This window comes from Varanus komodoensis, unplaced genomic scaffold, assembly GCF_004798865.1.
Source record: "Varanus komodoensis strain SLA01 unplaced genomic scaffold, ASM479886v1 scaffold5, whole genome shotgun sequence".
Taxonomy (NCBI): domain Eukaryota; kingdom Metazoa; phylum Chordata; class Lepidosauria; order Squamata; family Varanidae; genus Varanus; species Varanus komodoensis.
In genome coordinates this window covers 27919869-27945453 of record NW_025336087.1, presented here as the reverse complement: position 1 = coordinate 27945453, position 25585 = coordinate 27919869, and the positions used below count along the sequence as shown (strand labels likewise).

Sequence of the window (25585 nt, the reverse complement as noted above, 5' to 3'; positions counted from 1 at the left end):
GGAGTCTAAAATTTGTCTAACTGAATTTGCAACCAAATTATCATCTGAATAATCTCTGAATGTATAGTACCTTACGCTGTACAGAAAACTTGATTTTTTCAAATTAATATTGGATAATTTTATATGGTATATGAAATTATTTGTCTCAGGGGTGAATTTAGTACACCAGCATTTTCCCCCCAAAGATACCGGAATAAACATTATTCCTTTGTTCAGCTAGTGAGGAAACATAAGAAGGTTCTTAGTATATTTCACTTTTAGTGTACTCTTCCTTTGGGTAGCTTATAGGGAACTCCTAGGCAATCTCCTATTTAAGCTTTAACTCAGCAAGACCTGTTTAGTTTTAACAGGGAAGTGGTATCATGTTCTCTCAGCCAGTTTTCTGGATCCCAGAAAGTAATGGCCCAAGTCCAGATGAAGTTTGTTGAAGTTACCTTCATACCAGTGATTAAAGATGCAATGCAAGATGCCATGCAAGTTTAGCCAGAAGAAACCCTTAGGACTGGGGCACACCTTTTTATTTAATTGTTATTTTAAAAATTAGTATTTTTACCATTTTATAGTTGCTTTTCCCTCGTTTTGATTGGATTTATTTGTTCTGGTTTTGATAATTTTATTGTATTGTTCTGTTTTATCGATAGTTCTGTGGTTTTGCTTTTAATCATTTAAGCCATCCTGAGACACGATGATGATTAACGATACAAATGTTTTAAATAAATAAATGAATAAATATGGGAGTTGTCGGGCTTTTTCTGTCTAAACTTGCATAGGATAGTGCCTTAAGTCAGCCTTCCTTAAACTGGTGCCCTGAAGATACTTCGGATCATAGGGAGTAATGTAAAACCCAGGGATGCTTGACATTGCCAAAATTCTCTGAACATAAAAGCTTACACCCCTTCTCATCTAAACTTTTTTGCTGCTGTTGTGGTCCATTCAGATAGGAAACATAAGTATTTCAACGTAAGTATTTCAACATTGTATAATATTTTCCCATTGACTAAAACAAAAAATGCACCTTTTTAAAATTGGACATTTTAAGAAATACATTTTAAAACATATATACCTCAAAATATGAAGTTCTAAAAGCATGCATTCATTTTTAAGGTGTACACTTTTATCCCATATTTTCTGTGTGGGAGAAATGTAAATTTTCAAAGCATCTGGTTTTAAAAATGTACTTTAATAGTACACACTTTAAATGTTAATGATTGCATATTTCTTAATATATGACTTTATATTATGCAAGCATTTTCAGAGAATGTGCACTCGCTTTCACATTCAGGGTTGCAAATGGGTTATGGACTGAAATGAAATTATTGTACTTTCCTAATTACAAGTCCAGCATCTTTGACCATTGCCGATGTTGTTATGAGTGATAGGAGTTGAAGTCTAAAATATTTGGCGAATATTAAGCTGAAGAAAGTTGGACCAAGCCCTCTTTTTAACAATGTAAAATATTAACCACAAATAAAATAGGGCAATTGACATAGTTATTTGCTTGAACTATAGGGAGAGCAATGGTTTAGTGATTCAGCAGAGGAAAATCATGTTAAAATTAGGAGAATAAAAATAATTTGGAAATAGAGCACAAGAAAAACCTTGAAGCTTTTTTTTGAGTAATGCTCTATTGACAATATATTGGGTCTATGGAATGTTAGCTAGGTTAAGGAATGGACAGGGCCATTTTAAAGCTGCTTTGTAGGTTACTGAAGGGTGCAATCCTGTGTCTGGTAGATAGTGCCAGGCCAGCCATAAAAAGTAAGGTTCCTGCTATGACCTTGGAAAAGCTCTCAAAGGTCACAATAGAGGTTTTGTCTTCAAGGGGTGCTCCCCCTGCTCTCCATAGCTGGCACAGTTCTTTGTGCCAACTGCAGCTCTGAACACAGCAAACCATCTTTGGAACCCAAGCTTGTGTCAGGAGAGGTGCATGTGACACCGCATATTCACAAGCAAGGGCAAAAGACATAGATGGTTGAAATCAGCCAGCTATACCTTTGGAATGATGGGGAAGACATGGGGCAATTCTTTGTATAAAAGATAATGTATTGGCAAGAGGAGAGCAATGAACAAAATTCACAACCAGTTCTTCAGAAATGATAGAACCCAAGCCTATTCTCCCTGTGTCTACTAGTAATTTGTACATTAAAAATATCTGCATATCTCATACTGAAAATAGCTAATTCCTGGAAATTAGCTTTATTGCTAGTGGTCTCTGTCTGCTTATAGTTAGGTTCAATAGCTACTTGTACCAACTGGTGGTGTGCTTCTCTGTATTATATTATGTATTTGCTTATTTCTTTTCTTAGTTGTGTGTATTATGACGAATGGCTGAAACAATCAATAGTGATAAATTTATTTATTTATTTATTTATTTATTTAAAGTATTTTTACCCAACTAATTCAGCTGAAAAAGCTCATAAAGATCAGTATATTTCCTACTGCCACACTGTATAAAGTATGATAAATTGGTTTGTATTACTGGCCTGTCACTTGCCACCAATGTTTGGCCAGATGACTAGCCTATAAACATCATAAAATAACTAGCCACACTGTTACTGTCTCTTGTCTTAAAGAATATTTTTCCATGGTAAAGTGCTTCTCTGCATGTTCCCCTAGGATATGATTCTTATTAGTGAATTTTTTGAAGGCTGAAATTATACTGCTAAATTTGAAGTGCACTGAAAAATACTTGAGGGGAAAGTAGCCTTTTTCAAACCCTTAAGACTCTACGTTTTTATTTGCATTTCCATCATGTTAATTACTGTTTAAAGAGTTCCCGGGGTGATTACGCTCAACTATTTTCAAGAAGTTTTATCCCATTCTTTATACTGGACAGCTAATTAATGTTGGGAGCATTATTTTTCTACAGTAGATGCAATTAAGGTGTATCTATCAAGCTGTACCTTATCCTGGGATATGTGTTGTAACTATCATTATTTGAATGCAATTTTTTGAGTCCACTGAAAATACAATGGTGTAAATTCTTTCTCATATGTCATGGGTAACTGGGCCTCAGTAGTTCTACTGGATTAACTAAGACAGATACTGAAAGGTTTAATAATGAGAACCTCTGGAAGGGGTGTCTGCAAGCGGTTCTTTCATTACCTTTTAAATCTGCTTGTGATGATTCACAGTGTGAAACCCTTTTTAATTTTGTACAGTTTTCCCAGAGCTTCTGTAATGCAGAATCTAAGCATTCATTTATGTTGATTTATATGAGTAAATGAGATCAACTCAAGTTTAGTTAATCATAATTAACTTAATGGCAAGATACAATACTATGGTCACTGGCTGTGTGCTTCAAATTAGAGCTGTGTGTGTGCATGTGTGTGACTGAACACTGGGTTATGAACAACTACAAAGCCTTGTTAAAATTAATTCACTCCAGGGTGAGGCTTGGAGTGATACTCACTGTCAAAAGCAAGAAATGTAAAATGAAGGCTTACTGTTGTATTTACTTGCCTAAGATCTACAGATGTGTTGTAATGGATTTCTGTATTATGTCTGTTCATTCTGTGAACTGGGGTATAGAGTGAGGTATATAATATAGTTATCTTGAATTATCTGAAGGAATTACAGTTGAGATTACTATATTAGTTCAACAGAGCCTGGTTACTGAGCCTGTGGGTGGGTTTTTTTCTTTCTTTTTTTATATATTGCAGGTGTATATAGTTTTATCCTTTGAGGCAAACTTAATTTTTTTTAAATTGCTACTTGCCTACCAGTTGAGAAGCTTTCTAGTGAAGGTCAAAATATGCATTAAGATGGAGGGAATTTAACTAGATTTACTAAAGCCCTCAAAGAACCAGACTTGCTGCAGGGATAGAGACTGAGTAACTTCCTTTTCATTTCCTCCGGGCATCATTTTAGATTGGCTTCTCAGCATAGTCATGCCCCTATATTCCTCTGCATTTCACTGGGGTCCCATACTTCATTTTTACAAAATGCAGCACATCCATATATGCACAAATGCATAACTACAAAATTATTACAGGAGATCTCACAGCAGCTTGAGGCAGGTGGCATGAAAACCATATAGTTTTTTCTTATGAACGCATTCTTACCATATCAAAAAGAAGATAGTAATTCTACTATGAAAATGGGGAAATAGCTTATCTATTTACCTTTCTAAGATATTTTTCATGGCATCAAACATTTAAACTGTTCTCTCTCCTTTTTAATTAGTAACCTGTCACTTTTCACTTATAAATTAAAATAATAGCTGAGCTCTTCTATTTAGGATTTAAATCAGGAAATCCACAGTAACTCTCTCTTATGTGTTATGTCATTAGTTAATTCTTCAAATCCAATGCACATGTATTTAGAGTAAGTCTTGTTGGATGTCCCTAATGGGACATGTTTCTGAGCAAGTCTGCACATTCTTGCTGTAGTAAATCTGTGTTTGTAAGTGATGGGGGCCATGAAGCAGAAATAGCATAGGGCTCTTTTCACTCACCCCAAAAGCCTCATGGAAGCCATCAGATAGGAACAACTGGTGCAGTTGCCCCGATACACATTTGCAATATTCCAGTTCGGTATTGCAGTTGCGTAGGATAGCATCCACAGATAAATAGCCAGGATTTATGTAGGAAAACTAAGCAGAATAATTCTTAGGTAGTTCAGATATGAGAATCTCAGACGGTTACCTCTGGAACACAGAAATCCTTTGGCAGTTGAACAGAAGGACAACATTTGTTCAGTCCAGTGGCTGGCACTATAAGGCTGCAAGATTCACTAGGAGCTCTTTATCCAATATTTTCCTTTAGTTAAATAATCTCAATTATGGCAAAATGAATTGCAGTGCATTCAAACTGACATTTGTGCATTGATTTAACAGTCCAAATTACAAGTGTCTTTCTTGTAATCTTTTTCAACTGGTTCAGTGAGAGAATTCAGTACACACTCAGCTGTGAGGAGGGTTCCTCCCTCTACATTTTTTCTAAAACATTTTTACTATTCTGAAAAACAGCATCTGTTAAATCTTATCCAGTGTATTTGACCACATTAATGACCATTTTCTTTATTTGTGGTGAGTGCTATCCCCCCCCCCCTTTGGGGGGCTGTCATTTTGACAACCCTCACTCCTGAACTTTGCAAATAAAAGCACTTATAATTTGAAGCTGATCAGGGTGCAAATATGTTGCTTAGGATTTAACAGCCTGCTCAACTCAGTAACCTTTGCTAGAACTGAGAGGTTTTCTGCAACAGGCTGGGATGTAATATCTGTGTCCCGGCTGCCCAGTTGCATTGCTCAGGTAGGGTATAATCTACTTGGAAGTAGCATCTAATTCTGACTTGCTAGTGCAAACAGCTGTAATGTTTAACCCCACAAGCAAATTCCCTTTCCCTTTAGCATTCACCTTATATCAAGAACCAGACATACTGAATCTGCCTTCTTTTTATTTGGTAAAAATAAAAATCAAAAGCTATTTTGTATCATCCTGTGCAGAACCTGCTAGTAAAGCCTTTTTTCTGTCTTAACTTTTCCAGGGTTTTGTCCCTGCACATCTTGAATTCCTTGAGCTGTAATTTTTTTTACCAATTTGCTGGAAATTAATATTCCACTGTCCAGTTGATCCATTATGAAATGTTCTAAATATTGAGCCTGCAGTTTCCTTTGATCATTTTCATTCTGTTATATCAGTTATTCCCACTGGTCTTTCTGAAACTATTTCTCAGTTTTCCTTATATTAAAATCCAGCAGTGGCTCTTAAGTGCTTACCACAAGCCATTTTTTATTTCCTTGACCAAACTGTGAATACACTAAATAAAATTTAATGACAAACATCGTAAGAATAAAGGCATTATAATGTACTGTTTAGGGGGATGAATGATTTCAAGTTGAAATAATTCAATCATTCAGCTTTACCAACTTCTGACTGCCATTTCGAAGAGTTTTGCTGATGATGGGAAATACCACAGGTGCTGTATCACTTAAATACGCATACCTAATTGTTTGTCCATTTCAGTGTAAGTTAGATGATTTTTGACATCATTCCATACTCCTTACCAGTAGCAAAATGAATGCAAAACTCCTGGAAATTGGCCTGTTTCTATGAAGTGAATGGCAGTGCAACAACATCCTGTTTGAGAGTTACATATATATTAAAATAAGTTACATCTCCCTAGAACAATTCCTCATCAGGATGATGTTTAACAGGACTCTTGCAAGCAAGCTCCAACAAATGGGAGGAGCAAGAGCAATCACAAACCCCGCCTGTGGGGCCAGTGTGCTCAATCAAGTATGTGTAATATTGCTAGTAGAGGCAGCAGAGCTAGCAACAGTGGCAGAATCACGCCTGAGCACATCTGGTTTAAACATTTTTTTTTTTCATGGATGCAACAGTAGGCTCATCAGTGGCAAACATGAAACAGGAAGCCGACCAAGCCGGACAAGGCCAAAGTGGGAAGGTAACCTCCAGTGGAGACATTCTGTAGCTCTAAGATTTGGCTTACTTTCTTGGTGGATACAGGCACACTATTTGCCACTAGTCTCCCATCACAAAAGGCTTACGAAAGTGGAGGCCAGAAGGCAGGCAAGATGGTTAGGGTTTGATCATGTTTGTTCCCCTGAGATTAGGCATAATAAGATCCAAGAAAGGCAGAAGTGTTATTCCCTACAACCCCGTGGAACCACAGGCTCCAGGATGTTTCATTTAAACCATCTTTCTTAGGTTTTCCCTGGTTAAGGAGTCTTGTTTTAATGAAGTGGGCTGTCATGAGCTAGCTTTCCTCCCTTTGCACTCATACCTTTCTTGCAAAATGTTCAATGTTTTATTGACCAAAACATTTTCCAGAAGCACAAACACCCAGAATGAATCTCTGTGCATGCACAGAGCAGTTCGCTGACACCAATCTAGTATTTACTTCTACCAACTCTCCTTATGAGTACGTTTGGGCTCCATCCTTTTGGGGCATGGGGGTGAGGAGGCTTTTGGAAATGAATATGCCTCCTTTCTGCAAGCCAATCCTGTAATTGGGCTGTCCTCCTCTACTGACTTCGTGTCATGGGATCAAGAAACATACCCACTTCATCAATCTCTGAGAAACATCCTTGTTCCAAACACCTGCCTGATAACTGTATTCTCAGAGGCTGCATGAACACCTGGGGTGTCTGGCCTTGAGATAAGTGTTTCCACTTCAGTGTCTGGAATTGACCCACATTTCAAGGCCTCTTCCTGCTCCGCCTCCTTTTCCTCTGATTCCCAGTCAAGAGCAAAAGCAACACCAAGAGCAAGTGTCTTTTTCACTCCCAACACAATCAGAAAAATTACTCTGCATAGTAACTCCTGACCCCTTCCTTCACCTTCCCTCAGGAGCAATAGGAGTAAGAAAGACTCAAAAGGACCTCAAAAGTATAGCCAGCACTATTCAAGAGATGTGTTGTAATTATATTTTGTATAACTTTCATGTACCTAAATAATTGTGCCCATGTTTCTCACCATGTTTTCTTGATGCATGGAGCAAGTGTTTTAATACATGAAATGATGTGTGCTTATCCACTTGGGTGCCCTGGAGCAAGTGTTTTAATACATGAAATGATGTGTGCTTATCCACTTGGGTGCCCGACTCATGCAGCTCTTTTAAAAAGTGCAAGGTTTTCCTTAAGAATAAAATCATCTAAGCTAAAAGCTGTCTGTTACCTGGTGTTGTCAGTTCCACTGCCACATTGACTTCTATGGGACTAATGTAAGCAACTGCCATTAGAAATTTTCTGCCACAAGGCATTTTTCTTCCATCCTACTCATGCAAGTTACCAATGCTGAATGAACCTGTAAGGATACGTTTATTTGCTGGTCTACAGAGAAATATAGTCAGTGATTCCTTTGACATGGTCTTCTGGATCAACATATAGGTGGACAAACACAACTGTGTTTACATTACAAGGTCCTTTTGGAACAACTTTGTACCAACATCCACAGGAAACTATGTCTTGTGAACCACTCCAGAATATGTTTGCCTCCTCAGTCTCAAGGTAAATATCAGATTTTGATGGGAGTTACATTAAAAAGCTAAATATAATTAGAGACTTTTTCCCATAATCATATGTTTGGTAAAACATGGTAAGGCTTGGCATTTACCACTGGCAATCTCCAAACATGGAAGTGCTCTAACCAAGCACTTTAAATGTCAAATCATTCCACTAGGTGGTTAGTATCAATACCTGATTTGCTTCAGTTAGGAAAATTAGTTGGTTTCGTTTATCCAAGTAGGCATACAGTTATTTTTTTAAATCCTCAGGCAATATCAATGATTTAATGGCATTTTTGTCATGACTGTGTGACTATGTGATCAGAATATATAATTGTCAAATGATCAGCTTGCATACAGCAGTTCATGATGTCACTTTTGTAAAACATAATCTTGTAGAAATGGTTTACTAGGCAGATTAACTGTCAGCCTGGGGACAATGTATTACAAATGAAGAATAAACCTACATTTTCTCTGTGGTACTGCAAATAATTTTTCTTGCCCCGAAATAATAACTGAGTGTATTCTAGTTAATTGTTAAAATGGCTTTTAGACAGGATTTCTTTTATTTAGAAAATAACAGTGGGTTTAATACTACAGTGTCACACAATGAACCATATCTGTTGACACTGTAATATTGGCTAACATTTGGTAATATTTAAATAAAATGTAGTTGCTATAAAAAATTATTTCCTTTTCTGAAAATGTTTTTGGTTTGGTTGGTTGGTTGGTTGGTTTTTTTTTTTTTTTTTTGCAGATATATATATACCTAACTTGTACAATTTAAGCTGAGGACTGATAGCATGAATTTGGGCCTGAAAACTCCACTGAAAATAATTAATTATCTGTTAGAAAACTCTAAATTATTTTTCTCATTGAACATGAACACAGAATAACAGTGCAAATTAAGGATTATAACTATAAACTGTACAAAATACAATACAAAATACAATTCTGTGGCTTATTATCCAGTTTTTCTAATAGCATGGGATAATATTGCATTAGAACATCTGTCATAAAATGCCGTATGTTTATTAATTGCCCAAATCCAGGCATAATCCAGCAAGGCACTAAAAGTATCAATTCCCATCCATCCTGCCAATACCCTTCTTGAAGTAGTGGGCTCTGCCAACTCCTTTGCACAGGCTCACTGCTTATACAAGGGAGACATCCTTTGCTAGACAAAACCATGCAATGAGCAGAAACACTTGTTTCTGGAAGAAGGTGTGTTACTGGAACTCCCTCACGTGAGCTCCATTGAACAACTTCTTTCAGAAAACAAGCATTTCTGGGTTGCTTTAGAAGTGCTAAATCACTTTGCTGCAAGCAGTGGAGGCTAATTGCACAATGAGAGTAGTAGAAAGGAAGGGAATCAGTCTGACAAAACTGCCCTGTTGGAACGGGTCTAAATTTTTGAAATAAGGTGACCAGATTCCTTCTTTTATAAAGGACATTTCTCTGTTTGCTGCCAGAAGATTTCCATTTGTTTGAAGGTGACTACTTTTTGAAAGGCTGTCTTGTTGAGTTCCAGATTAAAGATAATGAAATATAGCTCATCAGAGGTTAGCATGTGGAAAGTAAGATTAACAGGCAAACACATAGGTCTTCTGTTTTTTCACATAATAGTGATATGTTCTGTATTTCTATTTCAATTATAAAAATGTATATATTTGCATTTAATAAAGGTAAATCAACAAAGGTTATGCAAATCAGTATCTTTTTCCATCTGTTTTGGTGATGTATTTCCTGTTTTGGACAATTCATATACAATGATGTAGGGATTTTGGGAAAATGTGAATTAGTCTTATTTGTACAGAGAGGTTTACAGCTGAAAATTTTCAGTTTGCATTGGGTGATTTCCATTTGACCTAGAAAATGAATGTTGGTTTTACTTGAATTGATTTTACTTGAATTGAGTGAACAGGAGACAGGAGAACCTGGAGGGATGTTGTCTATGGGGTCACGAACAGTTAGGCACAACTTTGCGACTGAACAACAACAAAAACTGTCCCACATTGTTTTTGGTCCAAATTCACCCAAAGTATATGATATGAAAATTTGATGGGGCAATAAATGTGCTTTTAATGTAATATCATCTAGCTTTTATTAGAATACTTGCAAAGATTTAAAGGTAACTACATGTTCTTTCTTTACATTGTTTAAATTCAAGCAAATAAAAAAGCACTAAAAACTATTGACTCACTAATAATTTTTATAAACTAAATAGTTACTCATGTTTAGCAGCCAGTGTCAGCAGGGTTCAGCTCTCTTCCACTGAGATTGTTAAGGTGATTTCACTGCAGACAGGTTCCCACATACACCAGTGTGCCCATAGGGCTGCCAGTGGAAGCCATGAAGTCATTCATTCCTGCCTCTTTCAAAAAGATTTTTTTTAAGGAAAACAGTGCAATTCCAAGTTCTGCTTTCTATTACTGAACTTCCAGTTATCTGTTAAGCAGACACAACTAGAAGGGGGAAGAGAAGGAAAAAATGCTTCCTAGCCCTGCCCATATTTTTTTTTTCAAGCATTAATGCAAAAGATGTACAGTTAACCTATGGTTTTTCATGACAGGAACAAGTCATAGTAAACCTGAAACTCCTTAGGTTAACAACAAGTGAATTATATCTGGAAACTTAATTGTGATTAATCTTCACTAGGAGAGCACAGCTAGATTACAGGATTTACTCAGCACATCACCTGGGCACCAAAAACATGATACACCCTTGTGAGCCTAACTCCCAAAGTACATGTTTTAGGTGTGGGTGAAAGCAGGATAAAGGCTTTATTAAGGATTCAAGAAAAGTACAAAATGAGGGAAAGATTCTGAGCACACAAAAATAAGCATTCAGAGTGGGATCCTTAACTAGTCATTCCCAAGGGACCAAGAGCACATGAGAACTTAGGAAACTGGATTTATTTTTCTCTCAGTGATAGTGGCCAGTATCAATTGGTGCCATGCACCAAGCCTTATGCTGTTGGACAGGGTTGTCCTCAGGTGCCAGTTCCCTGTAGTAGGCTAATAGTGAAATAAGTGTACTGAGTACGTTCTTTGTTATTGGTTTACCCAGTTGATGCCACTCTCCTGAATAATGCTGTTCTACCCAGCAGAGGCTTATCAGTAGATAGTGAGAGATGGTTTTTGTGGGAAGGCCCCTGATGCCCAAATCTTCTCCAGATGATTGGAAGACCCTTTGGAATAGTGTGTGTGTGTGGGGGGGGGGTGATCTTGGAGGGCTAGAGGCAAAGGAAGAATCACTGTGTGTTCCATGATCAAAGTGCGTTTAGTCAGCAGCATAAACTCAGTTGGATACATCTGTGTACGTTTTAAATTGTTTTATTTTTCTCTCTTAATTATGCATTGGTCTTTGTATGTATTGTGTCTTTTGCCATTAGATAGCCAATACCCAGCAGCATCTTTAGAATAAGACTGCCTTTACTTAGTTCATCTTTTTAAAGATCATCATGCTCACTTAAGCCAGTAGGGATCCTTATACCCTCAGATGGAATATACACACAGTGATCCAGTGATTTTTTTCTGGGAGATTCTTAGGGTTTTAGAATTATGTTTCATATGGTAGCACCTAATATTTCATCTAAAGCCTAATATTTATTCATTTTGTAATCCATGTATATACAGTCTTCCAACCCTTAAGAGGTATACTCTTGGGCAGTGTACATTTCTTATGAGAACATTTCCGGTACAATTTTTAAAGATAACATGAACTTTTTAATATCAATTCATACCCTACAAGATATTCAATGAAATAAAATGTAGATTGATTAAGAAAGTAAAATATGTCTACTTCCATAGTAAGTTTAAAATTTTCAGTGTGTATATAGCTTTTGTTAAGAAGCATGTAATACTAAATGCTGGTTTGATTGAAGTCTCACCCACATTCCTGGTGTCTCTTTGTTTTACAGCACTGATAGCCATTGGACGATATAGTATGACAATAGAGACTGTGGATGTAGGATGGTGCAAAGAAATCACAGATCAAGGAGCCACCCAAATTGCTCAAAGTAGTAAATCACTCAGATACTTGGGTCTAATGAGATGTGATAAGGTAAGAAACATTTGTATGCAGACTCTGTAACACATGTCCTAGTGACTTACCCATTTATTCCTCATGTTGCATCCACATTGTTAGCTATTAAGGACAATAGCAAATGCATACAGTGGCCCAACTTCTCTATGATGCCAACTTGTTTGTTCATTTTTAACAGGAGGCATCTTTTCATAATTTCTGCCTTTATTTGTTCATGACATTGCTATAGCTGCCTTATTTTAAAACATAAAGTACAGTAATTGTAAAAAGGTTGCAGTGTCATCTGTAAAGGAAATAATTTTCAGCACACTTTCTTGATCACAAATCTTCATTGTAAAAATACATGGACCAAGAAACCTAGTATAGTTCACTCAGAGGAGAAATACTTTATCCCTAATGCCTTTATTATTTAATTTTCCATGTATTACTTTGCCCATTCAAAAGCACCTTAAGAAACTCTTGCTTTCTAAATTCTTTGTTTACACTAACAAATTGTAAAGATAAAGTTATTCTGAAAAATTCAGATTCTGAGCTGAAAAACCACTGATTTGGCAACTGACAGAATGTAATAAATTCAGCTTGAGAGTGTTTTAAGAGCCAAGAGAAGAAAAGTGTGTGAAAATCTCTTTTGATAAATTGAGCTAAGATTATCTACTTAGACTGTTCAAAGAGTTACTTGACCCTGGAATTTAGATTAGAACCTGAATCACCTGATCAATTCTACATATATTTCTTTTGTGGGTTCAGTTAAAATTGCTTGTACAATCAACAAATATATATATTTAGAAGCAATATGTTTGTCTTGTCTTGAGCTGTTAAAGACAATCAGTGACCTTGATGTTGAAAACAGAGTTGAGTGCAATATCAGTTAAACCATGCATACTGTATAGTCTGTATTCCTTTAATTGCTGGCTTATGCTTCCCGACTTCTTACAAAGGGACTACATGCTGTGTAGGGAGACAACTGAGCTAGCAAGAATAAAAATCTGTGAGACGGCTGCACAGCAAATGGGGAAAACTGTTCCTGATTAATGGGGAAAATATATTGGGTATCTTGATGAGAATGCTGTAAAGTGTGGCATTAGGGGTACCACTGGGGGTCATTTAGCTTGCTTGTTAAACCTCTGTGTGCAGGGGAATGAGGAAAGTAGACATAAAAAGAACAAATTTTCAGGAGCTCTGTCCTGAATTTAAAATCTTTAAAATGCAATGTTGGCAGCTCTAAGAGCTCCATCTTTCTTCCACATCTAGAGAATAAAGAACTCATGATACAAACCACTTGTTTCAGTTTTCTAACTTTACGCAAAACTAATTTCTTTTCCAATTGTTAGGGTCCAAAATGTCATTCATGAAAAGTCTTGGCAAGTAGAGAAGGATTTTCAAATGCCACTGTAACAGAAAATGTCTTTGCATACAGTTGGGTAGGGCCCAATTCCCCACCCCCAAGCATTTTCCAAAAATGCTGTATGATGTTTCCATGCCAAGTTGCCATTCCATGTTATACGGTATCGACAGACATACAAGTAAGTAGCTCATAAAAACAAAGAAATATAGAAACATATAGAAATAGATTTCAGCCGTTTCCACCAAAATATTCATTATATCATCTCCTTGGAATTTCTTTGATATGTACTTGACATAAATTTAGAATTACAATGGCATTGGGGGCCTTGCCAGAAAAGATCAGAGAAACTACAGGACTGGGTGAAGGCAGGCTCTGTTTGATTTCATCGATTATATAACTGCCTCTAGGCAATAGATGTCACTAGTGGCTGTGCTATTGATCCACATGATGAAAATAATCAAATTAATTCATTTCTCATAAAGTTGCTATTGCTGTGGTCCTTTTTATATCCATGTATGGTGCAGAAGCAAGACATTCACTACTTTAAGGGATAAACTAGTTTAATAATGGCACTATTATTCCCTCATAATGTTTTGTGTGTTTTATGTTTTGTTCAAGCTGTTTAAATCCAATAGTTTCCATCTAAATGTTGTTATCTGTTAACGTGGGAATCATTTCAAAGATTCCTGACATAAGATATGTACCTGCAGATTTTGCTTGACATTTAAGCACATGACAGGAGCATCAGTTACTACTGCTACTGGGAAGAGCCAGGAGCTACACACGGTTGCCTGGCTGAAGAGGTGCCTTGCTTCTGGGATAAAGCTTCTCATTCAACTGGTTGCAAGGGAGCACATGTTTGGGGTGGGGGTTGGAGGATGCTGTTTCCTTCCATAGCCATTGCAGATCTTTCAAAAGGCAGCTGGAACAGAAATAACAGTAGTATCACCTCAGAACTAAGCAAAGCAACATTGTTTTATGTCATTGTTCCCCACAGTCTTCATCACTCACCGCTGTCTTTCTTTCCCACCCCAAATTTTACAGTGTTTACTACATGTCAATTTTAACATATTTTCCACTATCTTGAGCAACTGTTCTCAAGCAAAAAGCCAAAATGTGCATTTTTAAAATTAACAAATACATAATTTAACCAAAGAAGCTGAATAGTTAAACATCTATTGTTAAAATAGTCATTAAAATAAATATTCAAGCAAAATAAGTTAATTTATGAACCTTAGTGCCAACAACAACTGGCACATATGACAGACTTATACATAGAAACAGAGCAATGCAGAAGGGACCTCCTGGGCTATCTAGTCTGACCCCCAGCTCCAGCCAGCTTCGCTCAAGACATGCCCACCATGTGCATGTCCAGCCTATCTTTGAACACCCTCACCAATGGGGCCTCAACCACCTCCCATGGAAGCCCATTCCATACTTCAGTGCACATAAAGGATTCATGAATATGCATGCTTGTAATGGAGGGTGGAGCTAGGTCCAGGTTGGGAGGGGACCTGGGCAAAGTGCTCAGTGGGCCCCAGCCTCTGTCAGTGGACACTAATGAGCTCGTAGTGGTGGGATGAGGCAGTGGTGCTCCAAGCAGCACCAAGCAGCTGGATCTAGACAATATTGTAATTTCCTAAAATGCATCCATGATATGAGGCTAGATTCAACAGCCTGGGGTTGCTCAGAATGCCAGACCAGGAAAAAAATACAGGGAAAAGGGGCTCCCTGCTTGGGCTCCTGCAGCACTCCAAAACTTTCTCATAACAATGCTTCTGATGAAAGACATGTAGAGTTAGGGTTACCCTTTGGAGTTACCCTTTGCCATGTAGGTGAAAGTGAAAGAAGCAGGCTTTGTAAACTTAATAACCTATATATACATTGCCCCACAGCAAATTGAAAGTTTGGAGTGACAGCCATTAAAAGAATAACTTCAGGAATTGTTGAGAGTCAGTGTAGTGCAGTGGTTAGAGTATCAAATTGGGGATCTGGGAGAACTGGGTTTTACTCCCTGCTCAGCCATGGAGGTCACTTCAGGCCAGTCACAGGATCTCAACCTAACCTACTTCACAAGACTGTCATCAGGATGGAGAGGAGGAAACCCTTGTAAGACACCTTTGTTTCCTCACAAGAACAAGAAAGGTAAGGTATAACTGTAATATAGTTGTAATAATAATGATGATATAATCAGAGCCCTTTTTGTTTGGGGGTCAGTTGTGTGTTTGTCCATGATAATTGTTTATCCTAAGTTCAGTTTGGGGCAAAAGGGAGTTGCAGTGACAAACCTTAAAATGATATAGACTTATGTGAAAGAGCACTGTCAAGGAATATATGTCTCCCCTCTGGGAGAAGTGGCAAATCTAAAAATTAAAGAGAAGATTACTTAATTTGACATCATTCTCAAAATATATATAGAAGAAAATCTTTTGAAACCCACAGTCTTTCAGCTATTCTCACCACAGCTATACGCTTTCTGAAGTGCAAGATCTGAAATGCTCCATGCAGTTACATACATGTCTACACAAAAACCCTGAATGCATTGGGACTTATTTCCAGGAAAGTGTGGGAGAATTGCAGTGTTGCACACTTGAATTGATTTGTGCCCACTTCTAAGCACCCCATGCTATTTGCAAAGACTTCCATATATCTGATAAATTTGTTAGACTGTAAGCAGTTGCAAGACTCTTTGTTATTTTGCTGTAACAGATTAATGAGTTCCCCCATGTAGGAAAAAAATCCATATATGGGGTCTTTCTCAGAGAGTAACTATTCTGGTATACATTTTCAGACATCACTAAACCATAACTAAAGCATAAATGTATATATTTTTTATTTAAAGAATAACAGAATTTCTTTTTTAACAGAAAACACAAAGCAGTAAACATCAAGATAAGAATGCCCATAAAATTAGACATAAATACAGTGATCCATAAATATGGGCAGCAACAAAAAACTCGTGCCAGTAAACCCTAAAAAGGCAGCTTCTGCATCCAAAAATAGTCAGCTATATAGATTTTCCTCAAAGCCCTGGAAGAAGAAAAACATATAGATACAAATGTATGAAGTATTTTTGTATCCGCTGTTTAGATCCAAGTATCAAAGGCCATAAGGAATCTAACCTTATTGGGCTCTCTGGCTTTCAATGTATCGCCCTAATAGAGAAGACTGTGCTCAAATCACTCACTAGTGTAGAACTCCAAGCAAGAGCTCCTGAGAAGAAAACATTGATCCCAAATATCTGTAGCCATGTGAAATGGGCAAAGGTCATGAATTGAGATTTTCATTGTCAACTTTTTAAAAAGTCGAATCTTATTGGTTCAGTGGAGAATATCCTGGAGATGTTTGTATCTTTAACAAGTCTAGCTTGAACCTGAGAATCAGCCTTTAGCTGACCATTTTATAAATGATTGACCATTTATATAATTCTGTCATATTAAAACCCTATTAAAAATAGTAATGATGTAGCTACCAGGTCATCGGGACATTTATGGCATGTGGTGCAAAAGTTTATTTCATTTTACCTCAGAAAGCTAGTAAATATTAAAACAAAATATCAAAAATTGCTTTCAAAGTGGTGGGACTTTTTTAAGAGCTGAAATGATCGTTTGTGATTTTTCAAGAGAATTATAAAACGTAATCCTTCTTCCTGCTCCTAAGTGTGTCATTTACCCACCCTACCTCCCATAAATGGCTGTAATTTTGTAATCTTAGGAATATCTGGTCCTCTACCTCAGACAATCCTATTAGAAAACAATTTACTTCATTGCTTTCATCCGCTCCAACCCCATCCAAGATGTTCTTATTTTAAATTTAGATTTGCAACATTAGCTTTTTAAAAGATAGAACAAAAGATGCTTTAAGGGAAATTGAGAAGCTTTCTATTAAGCCTATGGCTGAAAAGTGTTTTCTGAATTGCTCAGGAAGATTTTAGATGGATTATTTTATGTCTCCCAATTTAACTAATTCATCCCCATATTGCTTATAATTTTAATAAGTGCCTCTTCGTGCATTACCTATAAGCAGGAAAGAAGTGAGTGGGTGACTTGAACTTCTTTTTTCTTTGCTTCTGTTGTAACATGGGAAGCCTGATCTGTGAATCTTACCCAGAGGAGATCCATGAACTTTAGAAATCATCCAAGGCTTGCAGTTTTCACTACAGTTCAAATTCACAGATTCCACTTTATATATTAGAAGCAAAATGGAGATAGACAGACAAGTATTATAATGACAGAATCCCTAAATGATGTTCACAGACCTAAATAAACATGCAGTACTTTAAAGAGTAGTTTACGAAGATTCTACAAGGTAAGCTGGTATACAGACACCAGAATCCATCCTCCATGCAGATGTTGCTCGCTCGCGCTCGCTCGCTCTCTCTCTCTCTCTCTCTCTCTCTCTCTCTCTCTCTCTCTCTCTGTGTGTGTGTGTGTGTGTGTGTGTGTGTGTGTGTTGTTCAATAGCCCAGAGCACTGAGGTAATCACTGAAACACTGTAGAACATAACAGCCTCAGCAGATCAAGTGCCTAGCACTTCACACAGAATGATGCCACAAACCTTTCATTGTGTTTTAGCTACAGGCAGGAATTATAATTGGGCCACCTGAGAATGTTATTAATTTAACTATTAGGTTTTTAAAAAAATCAAACATTTGTTGTTAAATATACCTTTAAAATGAATTGAGAAAATAATACTTAAGATATATAAAGCAGCAGGGTAGAAGATTAAGCCTTAAGCAAAGACCTGAAAGCAAAGAAAGGTGGTGGTATGTAAAAAGTTTCCAGCCTGTGAATGTTGAACAGGGGACATAATTTCTCAGAATATTGCACATGAAGTGAACTTCATGCACAGCATTCACCAAGAGTATTAGGTGCAGATTAAATCAGATATTACTATAAGAGCTGCATAAGGAACATGGTTTATTTCTGACTTTGGACTGAAGAGTGTTCATCATAGCTGCTAGTGCTTTCTGTCCTGGTATACAGCGTTATTCATGGTTTATGTTGATCAACTTAATCTTTGTGAGTTCATTTTTTTCAAAGAGGAAGTTTTCCACCAAGGTCTAATTAGCTACGCATGCAAGCTCCATTGATTTTCCTTCCCTTTTTGAGAAAGAAGGATCATATATTCCAGGTGTACATTCATATACATTATGAATGCACAATCCCCAGTTTAGTGTGTCACCACTAGATGTGCTCAAAAGCACATCAAGTGGAATATCTGCAGAAAGGAGAACAGAGAAGTGAAGATCAGTTCCCTTGCTCATCATGCTCTTCCAGGCACTTGCTGGCAGAGTGTAGGGCTTTCAGAGTACTCCAAGCCAGAGATTTAGTGTTCTATTCATCAACCTCTTCAAGGAATTGTGCTCATTTTTCTTGGTTATACCAATCAGATTTAGATATTTAAGTAGCTAATTTTAAAGCTGGTCTCATTGTGCAGGGTTTAGTCAGATAATAAGACAAATACATGTAGTATGAGGATAAAGGAATGAAAATTATGTTTATTCTAATAAAACATTGGGAAATAAACCAAAAATCTTGTCACTTCATACTTGTATTCTATTGCTGTGTTGTTAAAAACAACCATATTCTGTCAAACATCATATGAAATTGCAGGGCAATACACAATATTATCCTGCAGTATTAAAACATTGAATACAGGGTGATAAAACTAACATCCAACAGTCATAATAAGAAGCAGAAAATTAAAATTCCAGTTACAAAGGAGATTGAGAAGTTATAAATATTAAAATGCCTGACAAAAAGTATACTTCTCAACCTGGTACTGAAAAGATTGTCAATAAGGCAGCAGAGTGCCTCTTTGAAGGGCCCTCAGAGAACAATCTATGGACTGAGACAGGGTAGTATATGAGGAGACACTCTTCATTTTACAGACAAAACAATATACAATTATTATTTTTTTCTTCTGGAGGGAGTGATTTGAAAGTCCTTACCATATCCACATACTATCTTCCAGGATTCTTTTAGATTTTAGTATATTCTAGATCTCTAAGTTTTACTATTAATAACACTAATTTATGCTTACTGCTTATATAGCACTTTTCCTGCCTCACTTTGGTAATCTTTGCAACAATTTTGTACAACCGGACCTATATTGCAAGAGCAGAGCTGAAGCTATTTTGTGGGCTACTAACTCTTAAGCAACATTTCTAGGCAGGCTTTGAAATGTGATTTTCTGATATGTGTGAGCTACTGAGGAGCATGCACCACTACAGAATTCATTCTGATTTATTAAAAGGCCATTCCTGCTTTCCAGATGTCTTCAGTGTTGCTGTAATGTAGCTGCTCACAGAAGTGTTTACAGCTTGCAGGGTCTCTGTATACTTCGAAAAGAAGTTAAACCTATTTTCTATCCAAGTTGCTCTTCAGTTGACAAATCTCCCAATGAAGATTGAGTGTTTCTATTATCAAAGCAGAAGAACTGTAGATTAAACCCGTCATTTATCCCTGTCATAAAATGCAATCACTGTTCATTCTCTGCACTGCCTAGCACAATTGTTTAAGTTGAGGGTTATTTCAGGGCAGGGGGTAGGGGATGAGAATGGATGGACATTTAAGGTACATTTGTTGGGCTTACAGCCATTTCTTCCAAGAAATGATTAAGCATTTGTCCTTAAGAATTTTAAGGAAGGTAGATACTTATTTGTTGAAAGAATGTAAAGTTGTGCTATAGCTGTTAGGTTTGTTATCTCATTTAGCTGAACATTGGACACTAAAAAGGAAATACAAAGTGAACAGTTGTAATATTGGCACACTGTCAGATTAGGCTGCTGAGTATTTAAATTAAATATTGATGTATTTTTAAATGTTCGATAAAGATTCCAAAGAAAGCTACCTAAAAGTTGTGGTTCTTAGGTTAATCTTTTACTTATCTAAAGGATGATGGAAGCTGTCTGGTTCTGTGATATGAACTACAATCAGCTTAAAAATAATTGACAAATTAATCCCCTCACAGCACAGCAGTTGTAAAGGTGTTAAGTTTAATTAGGCCTTTCTGATTGTTTTTTATGATCAAGGAATAAAGGTGGTATCTCTGGTTAAGGGCTAGCAGGGATATTATTTCTGACCTGTTAGGCTTCTGCATTTTCATTATTGTTTGCCTCCATTTCAACTGTTACTCAAGAAGGCCTTAAATATGTGTTAGTTCTTAATGAGAAGTTTATAACAAAAGGTGCCACTAAAACCACACTGAAGACCAGTGAGTTTCTTGTTAACACAGAAACTTAGAACTTACAGTAAATTCACATACATAATTGGTTTTTTCTTGGTTATTGTATAAGTGACAGATTAAGAGTGCAGCCTTTCTGGATACTTTGCAAGATTGAGATCATAGCCTGAGGTGTAGTGATGATCCTGATGAGTGTTCTTTCAATAAAGGCAGTATGAGTGTTCAGAAATTGCATCCCAGGAAAAATAGAGATGCCAGATGGCTTTCTGGCGTGAATGTAGAATTCTACCAGTCTTGCACTGGTCTCCAGTTAGTTTTGGGTTGCAATTCAAGACCCTGTTTCTTACCCAAATGGTTTGGGGCTAGGATGCTTAAAAGAGTGCCTCCTCCTCATGAACCTGACTGCAGTTTTGATCTGTTTCAGAGGCCCTGTTGCCTCGCTCACCAACATTAATTATTTGTTTTGCAGGAGCACCTGACAGTGCTTTTCCTGTTGTAGCATCTGTATAACTTTTGGATGATTTTAAATTCTTCTTCCTGCTTTTTAAAGAAGGCCTTTCTTTTTATTAGGATATTGTTTCACAGTTCTGAGTTAAAGCATTTAAATTACAAGCTGCCATGGGGACCTGTGGCAACTCATAAATCATGTTGTAAATAAATATAACTTTATTTCTTTTATGTGTAGGTGAATGAAGTGACTGTGGAGCAACTAGTACAACAGCACCCGCACATTACCTTCAGTACTGTACTACAAGATTGCAAGAGGACCTTGGAACGGGCATACCAGATGGGCTGGACACCCAGTATGTCCACTGCCTCTTAATCCATGACACGATATTAAACAGTCACCAGACTTAGACTGAACATTTGAACAATGTTAAGGTTTTTTTAATTGATACTCTTGCTTTTTATTATATGTTCAATTTTAGTATAAGACTTTTAATTTTGAATATATATATATATATATATATATATATATATATATATTGTTTAGTGGGAAATATGTTTGTTCTGTCTATTAATGGAAATATTGGAAGAGATATAATCAGATATATTTAATTTTTGAATGTTTATTTGTTAACCCGAACATCTGCAAGTCTCTTAAGATTTTGCAGAGGGTTTGTTACTTTTCTTGTTGCAATATAATTGTGCGTTTACATAAAATAGAAACACTATTCAGATGTTTTTTCCAGCTACATGTTCATGGTAGAAACAACTCTTTAGAGATGCATTGTAAGTTTTTTGTATACAAAAATCCAACGTTTAAAAGCCTTTGGCAATTTTTTTCAAGTGGGTTACTGCTAGTTCTGTGGGTAATTTCAGCAGTGTAATATATCATGCCTTTTTTTCTTTCATGTTATTTCTTTATTTGAGCTGCTCATATTTCCTTTTAGATTATAAGTGGCAACTCCTTTCCTAGACTCCACTTAAATTAGGCACTAATCTTAAAGCAGATTATCTAAATTGATGCCATCCACATGAGGGTTTTTTTTTTTTTTTTTTTTTTTTTTTGAGCTGTGCAGTTAAGAAAATCCACAAAGGAATATAACATTTGGATGACAAACCTTTATTTTGGTTGGGATCTTAATAAATGCCGGACATGTATGTAATAGTTATTTAAGTAGACGATCCTGCTGCTTTCTGTTAATGCTGCCAAAGTAACATTTTTGCCCTGTAGCAATCTCTTATGAATGTACTGTTATTTTCAGAAGGGCTTCTGTATGTGGACATCCTTTGCTGATTGTGCCCTTGATTGAGTTTCTGTGTGTTTGCCTCTTTTAGTTTTGCAGTATATGAACCAATAATGGTTTTGTTTTAATTTTTTTAAAGAAAATATTCTCTAAATAAATCCGTGGAAAAACTGCATGTGTAACTGACTGGTTTGGGAGCAGTAGAAAACCATGGTTTCCCACTATGTGAGTGAGCTTCAGGCTTGTGCATTCACATTTTTGCCTCTGATCCATGCCAAAGGATGAGATTGAAAGCTTCCACTTGCACATTGGACAAACCTGAACTCTTCATTACATCTGAACTTGAGGAGCTGTGATTAATTTAAACTTTACATTATGGTTAGTTATAGAAGTTTGAGTTTCTTTTCATGGCCTGCAATTTGTATTATATCCCACTTTTTTTTCTTTCTAGGAACTCAAGGCAGCTTACATATTTCTTTTTCCTCTCAGTCTTATCCTTACAACAACAATCCTGTGAGGTAACTTGGGTTCATTGAGAGTCAGTGACTGGCCCAAAGTCACCCAGTTAGCTCCATGGCTAAGTGTGTACTAGAACCCAGAGCTGGATTCCCACTTCTGCATTCTTAACCACTGCACCACAGAGGCTTTCTTTAAAATAACCATAGTTTAAACCAGCCTTTCCCAGCCTGGTGCTTTCCAGATGTCAAGTCAAGTTTTACTGTACTTAGCCATAGGTCATTACAAAATTGAGTAAAGGTATACTGAAAAATTAGAAAAATTTGTTAAAATTGAAAAAGTTATGAAAGTAAATTAAAAGCTAGTTTAGGAACTTGAAAATTTATTCTTTTCCAATATTTTATTACTATCAGGTGTACCTAAGACCTAAGTGAGGGAAGTCCCACTTCAGCTCTCATCAGAGAAGCAGAATAATCCTTGGGACTTTTCAGATGTTTTGGACTTCAGTTTCCATCAGCCAGTATAGCCATTGATCAAAATTTCTGAGAGTTGTGGTCCAAAGCTAGTTTTTCAAAAGCCTCAGCTACCTAAATTTGAATGAAAGAAGGAGCAGCGGCGTGTTTAAAAGTTTCAGTGAATATTTCTGACCTATTCTTATTGTATTTACTGTGCATGCAAACTTTCGTTTCAGTGGCTTGTTCATATGGCAAGAATCCGTGGTTTATTATGTGCAAACCTATGATTTCCACCCCAAGTGCTACATGCACAAGTGGAAGGCATTTTCCCTCTCCTGTGATAAGCAGTTTCTTCCAAAGTTTTTTCACCAAGCTATAGGTCACATTATATATCCTTACATGGATCCAGTTGGTTGGGTTTGGGTTTGGGTTTGAGTGTTGCTGTTGTTTTGTGGAGTTTTTATTGTGGGAGGAGGAATGCAAGGAGGCTGCAGTGGAAAGAGGGATGGAAGCCACAGTGTGTATGGAGGGCTCATTGCTCTTGGGTCCAAGCTTTTGAATGTATGTGTTGTTAAAAACTGATTAATCAAACACTTTAGGATGGGTTAGCATGCTGAATTCCTGCATGTGCTCATGAATGAAAGTTTATAAATATGCTAGGAAAGTGTTTTGTGAACTGAACACAGTAAACTAGCATCCATCTATGCAAATTCATCTAGAGATTTTTAGATTCAAAAGTTGACTGTTAATTCACCACACTAACATTTCTTTATGCACACTAATCTTTCTCTCTGTCATAATCTGTGTTCATAGGCACAATAAGAAATGAAAAACTAGCCCTTTATAGAAAGTTATCTTAGGGTGCAATCTTTTATACACTTTGATTGAATTCAGCCTGGCATACTTGTGAACAGGCTTATATAAAATTGCACTGTTATTCTGACATCTTCACCACATAATGAACATTGAATTAAATCCAAGAGAAATTTAAGATTTTATTAGCTAAGCCAGTACCAACACCCAGATAGCTTTGGCTATGGGATGATAGTAGTAGTAGTAATACCCTGTACAGAAATATGGCCAGTACAAGGTAAAACAAGCAAAGTCTTCTCATAACCAGTTCGACCCAAGATGTGTTGGACTACAATTCCCAGCTATCCTAGTGATTAGCATAGCCAATTTTTGTGTAGAATAAAGACTTTTATAAAGTTGCTTATTAGGGAAGGGGAATGCTCTCATTTCTTTGACCTGTGCCAGGGTGGATAAAAATCAATTATTTTTTAGAATAAGAAATGCTTTTTAATTTAAATCAGAGTTTTTACCTAAAATGGATTTTTAAATAAAAATTTTGCGGAAAAATCTCAAGATAGTTTTCTATTTAAAATACCATTATAATCCAAAGGTTATTCATCATGAAATAAGGATTAGTTTTATTTATGTAGCATGAGGCCATATATTCATGCAATGTTTAATTTTTTTTGGTAAATGAATTCCATTAATCTATTCACAATGTCATGCTCTTCCAAAAGTTTCTGTAAAATTATTGGGCAATTTTTGAAGATGCTATCACAGATGCTTTGTTTTACAGATCAAAACTGTGAATTTGTCTCTGCAGGGATCACATGCCTCTTCTTCACAGCAAACATGTTATAAAATAAACACAGAGTTGAGTAAAAGACCTTAATCCCATTGTTCCTTTGCAAATTTATGTATACAAAATCCATTCCTTAAACCTTAAGTGCTAAGTTTCAAAAAAAAAAATGCAATGAATAGTAGATTGTTGGGAATGGAATAGATTTCTACAAAAAGTTAAGTGTGTGGAGGGATGATTAGGCAGTAAAAATGAAGGTTAAATCTTTTGAGTAGAATACACCGCAAGTCTTTGAATCTTTTTGTGTATAACCTGAGGTTTATCATATTATTCTTTTCCTGGAAGATAAAACCTATAATGGCAGCAGGCTGTAAAAGAAACACAGTTTGGGAATATTTTAATGAAGTTTCTCTACCTACAGGGAAGGCAGGCATGAATGTAAATTATGCAGAAAACCATGATTTAAACCTAGTCTTCCTGACTAGTGATTTAAATCATTATTTAAATTGATTTGGTTTAAATCAAATCCACCCTGACTTTGTTGTGAGCCGCCCCGAGGCTTTGTTGTGATGGGGTGACATAGAAATGTCTTAAATAAATAAATAAATAAATAAATAAATAAATAAATAAATAAATAAATAAAATATATTTTTCATATTTGTATCCCTCCTGATGATGTTTACCTAAACCTGTTAAAGTATAAAAGATTTGTAATTCAAACCAGCTTGCTAGGTTGGATACGTTTAGCAAATAGCTAGAACAGACTGTATTGTAAGGGGTTAAATTTTAGGATAGTTGACAAACAGAACAGTAAAGGCAGCAGGTAACCTTTAGAATGTAA

At 36.5% G+C, this 25585-nt stretch overlaps 1 protein-coding gene across 2 annotated transcripts in view; it reads left to right on the top strand.

The window, feature by feature from the left end:
- Positions 1 to 22417, top strand: part of FBXL17 (F-box and leucine rich repeat protein 17) — a 221601-nt gene extending 199184 nt beyond the window's left edge. Inside the window, exons 8-9 of one of the 2 annotated variants that reach the window (XR_006416329.1) lie at positions 11894 to 15508; positions 21237 to 21279. Coding sequence is in view for 1 of the 2 variants with exons in the window: in XM_044446752.1 (XP_044302687.1) it covers positions 11894 to 12036; positions 21237 to 21374 (281 nt within the window). In the remaining variant the exon portion in view is untranslated. Of the gene's footprint in view, positions 1 to 11893; positions 15509 to 21236 lie in introns of both variants that reach the window. The other variant, XM_044446752.1, reaches the window with a different exon arrangement.
- Positions 22418 to 25585: the final 3168 nt, after the last annotated feature.